This window comes from Halichoeres trimaculatus, unplaced genomic scaffold, assembly GCF_033239565.1.
Source record: "Halichoeres trimaculatus isolate MK-OKI-2021-1 unplaced genomic scaffold, fHalTri1.1 fHalTri1_scaffold_15, whole genome shotgun sequence".
NCBI classification, from domain to species: domain Eukaryota; kingdom Metazoa; phylum Chordata; class Actinopteri; order Labriformes; family Labridae; genus Halichoeres; species Halichoeres trimaculatus.
In genome coordinates this window covers 11,561,228-11,575,961 of record NW_027437193.1, presented here as the reverse complement: position 1 = coordinate 11,575,961, position 14,734 = coordinate 11,561,228, and the positions used below count along the sequence as shown (strand labels likewise).

General features: G+C 40.3%; 2 protein-coding genes across 3 annotated transcripts in view; both read right to left on the bottom strand.

Annotated features, from left to right (window-relative positions):
* pde1cb (phosphodiesterase 1C, calmodulin-dependent b) overlaps window positions 1-6,515 on the bottom strand; it is a 131,336-nt gene extending 124,821 nt beyond the window's left edge. Inside the window, exon 1 of the mRNA XM_074688678.1 lies at window positions 6,134-6,515. Coding sequence (XP_074544779.1) covers window positions 6,134-6,392 — 259 coding nt within the window. The 5' untranslated portion in view covers window positions 6,393-6,515. The remainder of the gene's footprint in view (window positions 1-6,133) is intronic.
* A 1,477-nt stretch (window positions 6,516-7,992) lies between these two features.
* On the bottom strand, window positions 7,993-13,497 carry LOC141804645 (vimentin-like). 2 transcript variants are annotated; one of them, XM_074689203.1, is made up of 9 exons: window positions 12,870-13,497; window positions 12,453-12,513; window positions 10,442-10,537; window positions 10,071-10,235; window positions 9,555-9,680; window positions 8,883-9,103; window positions 8,748-8,791; window positions 8,540-8,655; window positions 7,993-8,448 (listed from the first exon to the last, which is right to left on the bottom strand). In XM_074689203.1, exons 1-8 carry the CDS (start codon window positions 13,394-13,396, stop codon window positions 8,555-8,557), a joined length of 1,341 nt encoding a protein of 446 aa, XP_074545304.1. In that variant the 5' UTR covers window positions 13,397-13,497; the 3' UTR covers window positions 7,993-8,448; window positions 8,540-8,554. The 2 variants fall into 2 exon arrangements, with proteins under 2 accessions (XP_074545304.1, XP_074545303.1); XM_074689202.1 differs by having other exon boundaries at window positions 7,996-8,448; window positions 8,570-8,655; window positions 12,870-13,493.
* Window positions 13,498-14,734: the final 1,237 nt, after the last annotated feature.

The following is a 14,734-nucleotide window of genomic DNA, read 5'->3' as shown; positions in this document are numbered from 1 at the left end:
TGTTTAGACCAAGTCAGGAAACTTCTGAGTTTCTCTGCAAACGTCACATGCAGTATGAGGTGTTGGAGGAGCAGCAGATTGTGCAAATAGCAGCATGGTCACAGAAGCCACACAACAATAGTGGAGCTCATGTAGCAGAGCTTAACACTTGCCAAGGGTGCTAATTGAAAAAGAAAAAAAAAGCATTGTAATTCAGTAAACCATATGCTCGGGTACTTTTTCTACTTTGGATTAAGTGTTTTTCACAAGAAAAATGCTCTTAAATACAGCTTGAGAAAAGTAGCATCCTTTGCAATCAAAAAATTTGGGGATGCACCGAAACTGATCAGTGTATCGTTGCATCGGTGCCCCTCAAAGCTGGATCAGTAGCCACGTATACATGGACCAAAATATTTCGCTTGCATTCGGTTTATTTGTTCAAACGGAAAGAATTTAACCTTTGTATACACCTCATTCCCAAAGAAAAGTGCCAATCCGAATGGACATTTAATCGGTTTCACAGGGGTGGAATATTCCTTCCCCCAAAACGATTGAGGTATCATGTATCCACTCAAACAGGAAGTTGTCAGGGTGCGTTCTTTCAGCGCATGCTCAGATATGATGTAAGACGCAACTAGAGACTTTTCTCAACTTTAAAAATGGCGGCGAGCCGTCAGCACTGGACTGCTGCAGAAAGTTTGTTTTTGATCCGAACTTTGAAAGAAATGGACTTAATTTCAAGACTGGACGGACGACAAACTTGCAATCCGGAGTATTGCAACACTGTGATAAACAAACTGTCATCCTCCAGCTTTGATAAATCTCGTGATGTTTTTCTGCTCATGCCCCATTGACTATTCTGTTTGATTACAGCGGCGGATGTAGACCAGAGATTGGAATATTCCTTTCCATATATACTATTGTTTTCAGAAAAGTCATTCGGAAAGATTCCATTCAGAAAGACGGAAAACTCCTCATGTAACTGTGGCTAGTGTCAATGGGAAGAGATCCATGTTGCCGATCAAGGCAACAGCTCTATGCCTTTCTTTTTCTTTGCAACTTGATTTTTTAATGTTGCCTCTGGTGCACTTGCTTCGTTTTTATTTTGCTGCATTACCAGTCAACAGGTATAAAAGTTTACATTTGAAAGGAACTTGTGAAAATTCTGAAAAATTGTTTTGATGGTAAACATTTAAATATTTCATAGTTTAAATAAATATTAACTTCAGTAATTCCATACACTCATTTTTTACCCCAAACTTTATCAGTCTTATCCCATAATAGGGCATGCAGGTTATTATTTAACACTGGTATCTGATCGGTATTGGTCAATACCAAAGCCTTGGTATTGGTATCGGAACCACCAAAGTTTGATCGGTGTATCCCTAAAAAAATTAATTTTTATTGATTTAAAATCTATATTTTACAGCTCTATATTCTTTACAAAAACATTTTTTCAGTTAGAATCAGAAATTGGTACGAATTGTGTAAAAACCTTCGTTTTCATGTAACACTGGTATCAGTACACGATGCAAAAAGATGTTAACACAGCCTGAGGAACTACCCTGCTCACCCTGTCTGGATTATAATCTGCATAAACACCCATTCACTAAATAAAATGTTCACGTTAAAAGGGACAGTATTTCTACTCACAGGCTGAGTTGCATCCATTCTATCAGCAAGCTGTTATTACTCACATTAAACTGAATATTTACACCAGTAGAGTATTAAGACAAGGTGAGCAGGACCTCAGCACAGCACCTGATTGAGTTTTTCTGATTTACGACTCTTAGAATCTACTGACATTTTCATTTCAGTTTCCTCCTCTTTGCACACAGCTGTATCTTTTACTGTGTGGCATCAGCTGTTTGCTCCATGTCCTTCAATTGTCAATTCCCCTGTCGCAGCAGAGAGTTTTGTTTTTGACCTCTACTGCCCTTTCCGTCGCCTCTCTTTTTCACACAGTAAACAAACCGTCATCTTCTTTATGGTGGGTTGAAAGGACTGTAACGAGTCTGCCAGAGGCATTGATTAGCACTGTATCCTGAACTGGCGAGCATGTTTCAGGTAACACTGGCTTACAGTGATGACAGACAGCATTTCTCGCCTCCTGTCTTCCTTCACCTGCAGCTCTTCCTGCTCTATAGATCCCCATCTCTCTGTGAGTCAGAGATGAAAGGGTAAAATGTGAAGATGAAGGAATAGATGGAACACATATTTGCCATATGGGGCACACTTGCTGGTTCCTGTGTCATTTTAAATTAGTATGAATTACTTATGACTCAAAGCCTCACTGTATGTCACTGCTCTTACCACATGTTTTCATTTTTGTTTCATTATTTTTGTCATGAAAGAGAAACATTGCTATCACTTCTTTCTTGCCGGCAGCTGCATTTTAATCTGCAATAACTCCAAAATTTAGCTGAATAAGTTATTGCTTTTTACACCATATCACAAACATTAATAAGAATTTTGTTAGTTTTAATAAGAACAGATTCATCTTTAATTAGTTTATATATTCCCTTAACTGCATTATCTTTTTACTATCCCATAATTTAAACGGCTGTATCCAATTACTTGGTCCCGCTCACACCTCTTCTTACTTTATGAAACAGGAAGCATGCATCATAGTATATAGGTAGATGCAGAAAAATCAATAGTTGGCCCATGCAATAGCAAATATCATACTAATGATGATTTAAAGGGCTGTTTCCTCATTTCCTTTGGCGCTCAAAGATTTATAGATCATGGTGCTTCTGTGGTTCTCCAATTAAGATCAGCTTCCTTACAACTTTAACATGTTCTACAGAGCTGTGCAACAACTTCATTTGTGTCCTGCTAAGTGAGATTTTTAACACTTTGGGTATGGAGTTTAATGCTTGGCATCTATGTGGCCATATTTATTAAAATAATGGAGGTTCAACTAGCAACTAATTTCAACAATTTAGGGAGGAAATTTCAATTCCAACCATAGAGTCTTAAGTTAAAAAAAAAACACTAAAAAGTCAAAACAGCACAATTTGCTTAGCACAGTAAGTACCTACAGCTGGTATGAGATCACAGAGTTTGCAAAATAACAATGTAAAACTGGTATGTTGCTAATGTTAGCAGAGCTAGCACCCCGGGCCCTCAGGCTCCATTGCAGGTGAGGGTTTACATACCTGTGCTGGTTCCACATTTCTGTTTGAGTGGCTGTATTCCATTTGGCCATTTGTTTACTGTGCTTGTTTACATCTAAGTAGTACAGCATCACAGCATTATGCGTTTAATGGTGCAGTCAACTCAACACGCACATCCCTAGTTTTATAATATTTACAAAATATAGCTTGCATGTTGTGAATAGGAAGACTTGGGTTAATTTCTCAACGAAATATTGAATTTCTGCATTGAACAAATAAAAACTGAATCTCAGACTCGAAAGAGCAGTTTGAAACTAGTGCTGCACGATTATCGCAATAGCAATCGCAATGTCAGCACATGCAATTACGTAATCACAAAAGAGGTGCGATTGTGCAATTATTTTAAAAAAGTGTAAAAAAAAAAAGAGCGTGTTTGTGTGAGTGATGTGTGTGAGTGATGTGATGTGTGTGTGTGTGTGTGTGTGTGTGTGTGTGTGTGTGTGTGTGTGTGTGTGTGTGTGACTGAGTAAGAGACTGAGCATTAGATGACTAATCAGCCACTGTTTCCACTGGTCATGTGACTACCTGCCCCCCTGGTACGGCAGGTAATCCATCTCTGCTTTTTTCTTGATTTTTCTCCATGATAACAAAGCAAGTCTGTAGACTCATGGCACAACTTTTTTATTAAATCCCAAGCACAATTGCAATCGCAATTGTCCACCTAATCGCCAATCGCACCTTTTCCCCAAATCGTGCAGCACTATTTGAAACTTATAAGAGAATAAACTATGAACTTATAAGATGCCACTTTCAGGGCAGCTGCCCTATGTTTAATTCCAAGCTTCCACCATTTCAACACATGGCGGCCTCCACTCTTTCTCCTTCCAACTCCATCCTTTCAAGGAAGACTGGAAAAAGACATTTTCTAAATAGAGAAGTTATGAAACTAAAAGACTGATTTGGCACGATCTTCCCCATTTATGGATGTGGAGTCTCACAGACATTTTACTCCACTGTCTCTGCACCAAATGCAATCTTCTTTATTAAATAACATTCAGTCTGTGTAATACGAGTCAAGAGGACAATCCCAGCCCCTTGTAAGCCACAGGAAACCCTCTGACTATGACCTAGTTCTTGTGCCAATCAACAGTAAGGTAATTGCAGCTCTTCAACATCCCTGATTGTATCACAGACTGGAAGACACTTCTTATAAAGTCTACACTGATTCTGAAGTCTGGGAAGCTGAAACGCTGACACTGTTTCAAATGATTCATCTGACAAGAGTGAAAGGAAGGGTTATATAAAGTTGTCTGAGCTGATTTTCAGCTATTTTCTGCAATCTCTGATCATCTGGGCTGAACAGAAGTGAGACTGTCAAACACTAAAGGGACCCAACCAGATGAGGAGGTAGGTGTCTGTGTTTTGTTCCTCAGGAGGAGGCAGATGAGTACAGTCAGCTGAGAGTCAGGGAGGAGACTCCTCAGTATACATGAGAACCACTGGGGACAAGGGAGGAAACTCAACGGGAATCTACACTGCTGTACAGTCATGGAAACGCCACAGTACAGATGGTATTTTAGGAGTCAGCCAGGGATAAGTTTATTCCTTGGAGACGGATATGCAAGGAGTTGGAACTACAGGTGGCAGCTGAAGTGAGGGCTGCAGATAAACAGGGTTAATTGAAGGAAACACTGACTAACACAAAGGGCAAAACTGTAAAACACAAGTGTTTGGAGAACAATGTTGAATTGTATCTGTCATGAAATACAAATCAAATCATAGAGTAAGAAATAATTTCTGGAAAGATTTCTTCTACATCCCAGCTATAGCTACTGATTCAAGTGAGGGAAAAAGAAAAAACTAACAAATCCTAAAAAACTGCAATTACACTCATGAATGTGTGAAAATGAATAGGGCTGTAATTTGTTCCTGCAACACCTCAAACATCAAAGAGATTTTTTTGGGAGTAGAGATATGTTGCATTGAGGCTGGCCTTCAAAGAGCTCAGTATTCATTAGGTGAATACCTTTTTTTTCTGCATCATATTCACAGCAATCCTCTGAAGTGACCAGTTGCTCTCATCTACAGATAAATCCATGGACTGAACCACAGAGATATGCAGTTTTAAATAACACACCAGCTGTGTTTGGGGCCTACATTCTCCCAAAACCAGAGAGATAGTTGTTCAGCTGTAATATAGGAAAGGTCATTTTTGTCAGTTTACTTGTTTGACCTATTTGGCGTCCTGTCACCTTCGCGCTCTGTATTATTTTTTTATTTACTAAGACACACTGACTATGCACTGTATTGCAGTGGGGTTGCAATCACACAAAGTAAAAAGCAGACAGATAAGCTTAAGAACATTTTGCCTACTCTTCTTCAGTATACTTATAGAGAGGTATCATATAAAGGGATTTACAGGGATAATTAATGGAACTTTTCCATTCTACATTGCAAATGTTCCTGGTTAAATGTGCCATGTCTTCCTGCTTGAACAAGCAGATACGTGGGGGGAATAATGCATTAAATGTCATCAAAATATCTGTCTTTAAAGTTTGGAAACTAAATCTAGCCAAAAGAAAAACAATCCATGTGTAAGTGGCATTTCACATATTTTCAACTAAACCTTTAGCTTACCCCTTTTATGGAATTCATGTTGCACATTTCACTTCCATTCATTGCTATGTTTTGTTCCAGTTATTACTATAACTCATTCTTTTACTGTTGTTTTGGTGCTGACTTGAATTAGGCTACAACTTCCTCTTTCTTAATTGAAGTCTATGTAATGTTATAACTTCTGTTGTTGCTTGAAGTGGGGTAAATGCGTCATTTCCTTTTCAGTATTTCAATCTTGAACAGTAGCTACGTCATATTTTAAAAACTGTACTACTTATTAACTCGCCAAAGCTGCCAATAACTAAAAGAAAAGATAGTATCTTAAACTTAATAACCATAAAAGGGTTTTTTAGCCTTTTTTTGTAACAAATTCACATTAGTGCAACAGGTGGCTAATTGTCCTCGATGTATCCACTCACCTGTTCGTAGACCCTCAGGTGTCTTTTTCTTCAAACTATGCCTGGTTACGTCTGAGTCCTGTCTGCTCAGCACCTCGGAGAGAGACTGGCGGGAACTCTGCCGTCCGGTTTGGCTCGAGACGTTGAACCGCGCGCTCTTCTTGGCACGGTCCGATTCCGGGGCAGACTGGCTCCTCTCTGGGTCCTGGTTTTCCGGCTCCGAACCCACTTTCACCAACGCATTTCTCGTCCTTGTTAGAGCAGAAGTCACCGAGCCCATCACCAAAGAGAATGAAAACCTCAGTCGAAACTAGTTACACAGTTTCATTTTTCCTCAAAACCTGTTGAAACTTGACTCCATTTTTGTAGAACTCGCTCTTTAAATGTTGAAGCAACTATTTTCTTCCTGTCAATCTCTAGCTTTTTGTTTGTAGGTTCATCTTGTCCGAAAGTAATTAACGTTAATCATACAATCACTAAAAACACATCACTGATCATCTCTCTCCACTTGTTTCCTCTGTCTACAACGTCACATGGAGAAAGTTGCTCCGTCGACACACACACCGATCTCCGGGGGCAGCCCGGCGAAAACAAGCTACATTAATTAACAGACAGACAACCGGTATTATTGAAACTAGAAAAAAATAGATGAAAATTACTAGATCTGGTCAGATATCAATGTAATTTTTTAAAAAAAATATCCGAGGATTTCCTGCATTAAAATCCCGCTTAATTTTGCCACATAGAATCGCGAGATTTCGCACACGCCTTATAAACTACTCAATTAACTGATTCATTAAAGGTTCTGCAGCTTCTACCCCAACGCTGCCTGCTGTGCTCCGGTTAATGACTGAATGACCTGCTACTGGACAAAGTGCAGTTCACATTTAACACCTACAGATGGCAGTCTAGTGTCGCAGGTTGTCAGAAAATAAGGAGGAAGCTCAGCTCATTTTGTACAGCTTACATATTGTAGGCAGTATGAAGACAGGTGAAATTCTCAAAGTATTAGGTTAAATTCAAAACATAATTGAAGTATATACAACTACCACAAAAAGTAACGCAGATATGTGGAGATTACATTGCTCTAACATTCCTGACAATCTCACCTTAACCTTACCATGTGTTGCATTCTGGCGCTTTCAGTCACGTGAAATGATCCCCATCTGAAGAAACACTTTGAAATTAAATTTTGTTGAATCACTCAATTCCCTCAATTAATTTCTTCTGGAAAAATGATAGTCCATCAAAGTTGGAAAGTTGAGTTTTAAAGCTGACAGTAAAAGTATCGGTAACGTGCATATATTTGAACTCTGTTAATTTAATACACACAGTATTTCTGTCAGTTGAGGGAGCTAAGAGGATGAAATTGCACCTGGAATGCTGATGAATTTACCCAGCCTAGCAGACTTAAAGTGTAATAATGTTGTGTATATCCTTGTGTAATCCAATAATATACTGTTGCCAAATTAGACCTTTGCAAGGCTTGAGGAGGTAAGTTTTTCTTGGCGTAAGGTCAAATGTTGATTAGTCAAGTTGAGCTGATGTTGCAGAAGAATGTATGACATGAACTTGTGTTTTAAATGACTTCATACAGAAGTATTATGACAGTGTTTGGTGCCCTATATTTGATACTAGTTACATAAAAGACTTCTGAAATATTAATACAGCTGGGAATTGAAAAGTTACACTCCCTCAAACCGCTGAGTCATCCAAACTTTAATTTATCTAAGGATTTACAAAAGTCACAACATTTTCCCAAAAAGAACATAACAAGGTTTTAGAGGTTGAGACAATAAGTTTACGACTGACCTCTTTTTCCCAAATGCGGAATTTACCTGACATGTTTCTGTTTTTTTTTTTTATTTAAGCCAAAGTATCACACCTTGTGAGCAGTCTTGAGTGACAGTCTTCATGGTTTATTGCTGCATACAGGCAACTGTGACATCTTCAGCATACAGATTTCCTGTAGTGTACATGCTGTACTGATCAAAAATACTACTTTGGTTACAAAGAAAGATATTTGCAGATCTCAGTAAGGGTTTCTATGCTGTGCTGATTTCATTACTGTGTCTAAACAAATGTGACAAAGAAAAAATACTTTGAGCAGAGAGGAGAGAGCAAAATACAGTTTGAGTGTCAGCTAACAGGCTTACTGGTTCATCACATGTAAAGGCACTTTAAGAAGCTGTTTGTTTTGTTGTGTTGTTGGTTTGTTTGCTTGCTGGAAGCCTCAGTGAATTGTGTTTCTTCTTATTGCTTTAGTTGATTGTTTGGCAAAGACAGAAATGTTACTACTCCATGTCATCGTGGTTCTGGGTTGACTCGTTGATCACCTGAGCGAGGATGCAGAGGACAAAGAAAAGATGATTAGCAGAGAGGTGTGTTATTGTGTTATGTAAGGGGGGTACAAGATAATGACCTTACTGGCAGAAAATCACTTCAGATTAATTGTACCTGACCATCCCTGGTCTCGATGGTCTTGATGAGAACCTTCTTGGTTGTTGTGGTTTCAACATGAGGTTTGGAGTCAATCATTGTTTCTAAGAAGAAATTGTTTTTTAAGATTTAGTGAAATAGAATCAACGATAATGACCTTTTCGCTCTTTAATAAAGAAGCGGAATGCAACAGTACCTCTCAGGTTTAGAGATGAGAAGTTTGGCAGAGGGGTAGAGATTCTGAAAATGGAGCGTGACAACAGATCAATCATTATTTTCCATCTACTTCAAAATCAGCTAGATCTTGAAAGCATCATGTCTTCTTCAATACCTGCTCTCCTCTCCTTCCAGCAACTTCCTGTAGGTAGCTATCTCAATATCCAGGGCCATCTTGACATTTAGGAGGTCCTGATACTCCCGCAGGTGGCGGGCCATCTCGTCCTTCATGTTGTGAATGTCGTCCTCCAGACGACCAATGGTGTCCTGGTAACCGCCTGTCTCCAGGGAGAAGTTCTCCTCCATCTCTCTCATCTGGCGCTCCAAGGACTCATTCTGGGATAGCAGCCAAGAGACGACAAAATGACTCTTAGATGGAGAAAATACCTTATTCTATACAGAGGTTCTCTGTGGCTGGTTAAAATGAACTCTTCCTGATATCCTTCTCACTACTCACGACTCCTGGAGTATAGTAACTGAGCTTTGTCTTTTAACAGATTTAATGCTTACATTTTGTGTATGAAACTTGAAAGCCAAGGTAGGTACCCATAAAAGGAAGATCTGAACACATCTCTTCTCATGTTTCTGGACGGTAAACAATGCATGCAATGAGCATGGGAAAGGGAAGCTGCAGCTTTAAGACGTTTATGACGTATGCCTGAAAAGTTGGTGATGATTCACAAAAACTAAAAACCCTCACCAGACAGTAACAACTGGGCACCTGGATTTGAGTGTTTTTTATCATTACTGTTCATTACAATGGAAAAAGCAAAACCTGCATACTCACAGTTCCTTTGAGAGCATCCACCTCACAGGTAAGTGCCTGAACTTGGCGTCTGTAGTCATTGGCCTCTTGTTTGGCCACTCTCAAAGCATCATTGTTCCTGGCAGCAGCATCAGTGAGGTCAGCAAACTGGCAACCACCAGGGGCAAACAGAGAGAAAAGGAAGGAGTGAGAAATCAACTGTTCAATAAATGATGAGTCAGAGGGCATGGCAGAGTGGATGGGGCAGAGAGAGTGGGTTATGAAAGATGTGGTCGCAAGGGAGGTTTGCAGACATTGCACGGCAGGTTTTAAGTGGTTAGACTAGTTTTATGAAACACTGTTGGTTAATGCAGTGTCCAAAGGCCATGAAGACTTAAATTAACTTTAATCTTGTGTGTATTCCTACAGACATTTTTAGGCATAATAGAAAATAATTGAAACTTTAATTACAACTAATGAGAATAAAATTCACACTGGACCAAAATGCAGGGCAGAAACCTAAACTAGCATCCAGTAGCATGCTAACACCCCCTTTACCTTGGACTTGTACCATTCCTCAGACTCATGGATGTTTTTGGATGCCAGGTTCTCGTACTGCAGACGGACATCTCTCAAAGCTGCTGTCAGGTCAGGTTTAGCCATCTCCATGTCCACCTGCACATGCTGCTGCTGCTGCATCTGGTTCTGAAGTTCCAGTATCTCCTGCAATATCATGTGCAAACATTGCATTTTTCAAAGCACTTTTGGATACTTTCCTATAAATTTCTGACTTCTTAATTAGTTGCAGTGAACTTGTTTGCACTAAGGTCAACAAATTTTGTTATATGTTAGCCTTTAACTCATTAGACATGCTCAGTGTTTTCACAGCAGACTAGGCCAGCTTTAGCCACAAAAACAAGGAAGCTTACCTCATCATGCAGCTTCTTGAGGAAGTTGATTTCATCCTGCAGTGACTCTACCTTCCTCTCCAGATCCAGCCTGGCCAGAGCAGCATTGTCCACATCCTGTGTAGTGACACTGACTCTTAATAAGGAGACTTGTGAAGGTGACATGCATAATGCGCTGTGAGTATTTTGCTGATGGGGCAAAAATAGATCTTTCACATGCAGTGGAGACACACCAACACTGGAGCTACATATTCAAAATGATGCATTGTGAAGCAAGGTCATACACAAATGTATCTGATGAAAGGCAACTGCAGCCACAAGGGGAGGGTAAAGCAGTAGTTAATTTTACTTCAATACGTTTTTGCATTGTTTGCTGAAAAATCTAGCCTACAACATTTCAGAGGCACATATTGAGTCTCTTTCCTCTTTACATTTCTCCAGGATTTGCTGTCACTGATCACTTTTCAGATTAGGATTTTACTGTTTCAGTGTGAAGACCATTTTACTGGCATTGTTTTATACTTCGTTGCTCTGCTTTTAATAAGGATAAGGGCATAATAGGGTTTTTCCTAATGGAGCTTAAGGCCTCTGTTATTTCATGTGTCCTTGTCCTGTTCCGCAAAATCCAGAGAAATTGTTGGCATCCTAAAAAAAATAGGAATGTGATCTAACAAAGGAAACCAATGCCAAGAACACCCAGAGCCACAAAGCGTTATTCAAGAGGCCCTTAATCCCATTTGTTATTTCTTAACTGCATGCTTATCCTGAAAATCTCCACTGTTGCTTTTGAGAGAAATTTGGTCATTCCACTAGAAGCAGTGAGTTTCACCATTGTCTGGTTTTACTGAATAATGCAAGGTCACTATTGTCTTAATTTTGCTACATTACGCTGTACTCCAAACCTCCTGCTGTGCTCTATTTCTTTTGCTTCCATTCTTTCTCCTGCACACACACATACACACTTGTTGGGGAGCTATACAGCCCTGAGCTTTGTCAGGGCGTTGGCAGGCTGGTTAGTGAGGTATCAGCAAACGAAGCCGCTTTGCCCCCGCTCTAATGCCACAAACAAAGTGAGCTATTCAGCAGGGTTTCCCAAATGGGCCCGGGGCTGGAAGAGTGACTGTCTGCCTGACTGAGCGAGAGCCGGCTGTAGGCCCCACATTGTTGTCTGAGTGCCACCCTGGCATGCCACACAGGGACTTCCTTCCTGTTATTCAAACACTTGGGTCATGATTGTGAAATGTATTGATAACTTACAGCATCTCCTAAAAAAAACTTGAGAAATGTGCTTTAAAAATCCATACTTCATATCTGCAGCTATGCAAATGCAACTAACTTTTGATTTCTGCCTGTTAAGTCTTGTGACACCCATTTGGAACAATCTGCAGCCCTCACCGTCACTTCATTATCCACCATGAAACCCAGTGATAGGGAACAATCTCTCTGACAGTCCCTCTCTGGGACTATGTGCTGATGCCCTCCCAGAATGAGACAGTCAGATCACATGGTGGCTTGTCTTCTCGCTCTGATAACCACATTGGGTCCGCACCGTTGTTGTGTTTGTGTCCGTCTCATTCAGCGTGACCGGTCAGACTTAAAAAGATCTCCTCTCACTACAGGCCTCATTTAACTCAACAGCCACAACTTGGCCTTTTGTACCGGAACAGGGTCGGTTCTGCTCTGCAGCTATTTGGGCTCATGTCTGAATCTGCTGTTGTGCCATCACAAGAGAGCAGCTCTCATGAGCAATAATTAGATTGAGATAAAGAAGGAGAAAGGGGACAGTGACATGGCTAACCTATTCGAAGTGAGACTCATTAAGTTAAAAGTTTGATCTAATCTTGTCTATTTAAGGTGTCAAACCCTTATTGAAACAGAAATAGCTGTGAAGGTGGGGCAGTGGAGGGCCTAAGGGCCATCCAGCGGTCATTCATCTCTGAGTCAAGAACAAAAATGAATATGACAAAAGCAGATTCTGTCCTGTGCGACCAGTTTGAAAACACTTTATTTTGGTGCATGTGCCATACTGTACCTGTCTGAAGCTCTGCATGTTGCTCTCTGCCTCCTCTCGCTGGGATATCTCATCCTGCAACCTGCAATGAGAGACAGAAAAAAAGCATTTTAAATTAAAAGCTAATTTGAGTCAGCAGAGTCCCTGTCTCCTGCTTTCATGTCATGTTCAAGCATGAAAAACCTTGAGTTGGAACACCTCTCGGACATAAAAGCTGCAGCAGCAAGTTGCATGCTCAGGTTTTGCGCAGTGCCACATGCGCATCCACTACAACAAAAACGATGGGACTCCGAGCAGCTCAGACTGGTTTAAATTCTCACACATTAATGGTGTTTATGGGGACGCCACATGCACATTAGAAAATCATTTTAAGAATAAAGAAAAGTAAAATAATGTACAAGACTTTCTGAGAGAGCACAGAAGTGCCACGCCTCCTACTTCTCTCTCAGCCGGTCGATGTCGTCCGCCAGGTTGTCCCGGTGAACTTCCACCCGGGCCTTCTCGTTGGTAAGCTGGTCCACCTGACGCCGCAGCTCCCGCATCTCATCCTCATAAAGATCTGAGACCCGGGACGTCCCTTTGCCCCGCAGCTGCTCCAGCTCCGCCAGCAGGATCTTGTTCTGCTGCTCCAAGAAGCGAACCTTTTCGATGTAGCTGGCGAAGCGGTCGTTGAGCGACTGCATCTGCGCCTTCTCGTTGGTGCGGTTGGTGATGAATTCGCTGTTGATGGCGTCGGACAGGGAGAAGTCCAGGTTCTCGGAGGCCAGCCGGGGCATGGCCGCGCTGCTCCGGAGCCTCTGGGTCTTCGTAACATAGATAGAAGGAGCGGAGGATAAGCCGTAGGACATCCGGGAGGAGCGCACCGGGCTGGAGAACTGACGGCTGGAATAGGTGGTCCTGGAGGTGATTCTGTCCCCGCCGAACATCTTCTTGTAAGAAGACTGTGGACCTGTTTTGTAAGACATCTTAAATGTTTCACTTCGGGCTGTAACTCAGTGATGTTCTTGTCCCGAGTGCATCAGAGGAGTGAGCCTTGGAGGGCGTTTTCTGAACATTACTTATTTATAGCCCCCTCCTTATGCAAATGACATAACGGTGTCTTGAGTGACAGCTTGGCAAACCAATCAGAGACAGGGACACAGAAGGCTTGTCTTGGTGTGAGTATGGGTGACATTGAGGAGCAGTGAGGAGTTAACGAGCTTTCGATTTACCTTCATTTACAGTAGCTTGCAAATATCTAAACCACGTTAATATTGAGGCATAATGACTACAGAATAGACTGTTTGGAATTTTTGACATTTTTTTGTAGTTGACCACTGACCACTGACTTTACCACTAATACTGTTACTGTATTTAAATGCTTATGACCTGACCACTGTGAAGAAACTGCTGACAAATGATCCCCTTCTTCAGGGCGCAGTGCGTAGGAGCATCATGTAGAAAAACAAAAAAGGTGAAAATAGAAGTTTAATTATTTTGAAATAAGAGATTCAAGAGAGTCAATGAGTTTTATTGTCAATTTAGAAAAAAAAAATTAGATACTGTTCCTATCTTCTGACAGTTAAGATAAAAAATTAAAGTGAAAAAATGTCAGAACAGAAAAAAATAAAGACATTTAAAATATTAAAATACAATATAAAATAAAATAGGATAAAAATAAAGGAGACAAGAAAAACAACCTTTATACACAGCGCAGGTAGTGCAGTGTTGTGACAGCCTAAGATAAAAGATGTTCATGGACAGTAGTGCAAATGGTTTTTAAGGTGCAAACAGATTTAAGATAAGTAATTTTGAGCATATAAGAGTTTAATCCCCTCATAAAATTATCAATACCCTTTTGTTAATTCAGAATTAGCTTTTTACATCACAGGGCGCCCACCTGGAGACTGACATCATGAACCACTATGTTGTCTACAGTAATTCAGAACGGACAAAGAAATGTACTGAACTGTTGAGAGAACTAGCTCTGTGAAATACTCTGCATAACTTACACATATTGTTACAACATAATATAATGTAACATATGTCAACATCACCATGAGTTTATCACCAAACTTGATTCAAAGAACTGGATCACTATCTTTTGAAAGTACTCAGGTATTGATATATAAGTGCATTCAGAAATACATTAGTGTACATTATGCTATGTTGTATCCATATAAATATTAAAAAACACAAGCTACATAATTTAACTCTTTGTAGAGATCACCAGAGTTGGGAAAAAAGCGAAAAAAGGAACAACAGACCACCTTGTGCAAGCTAACACTAAAAAACTAAAAAAAAAAAGACTAAAATAAACAACA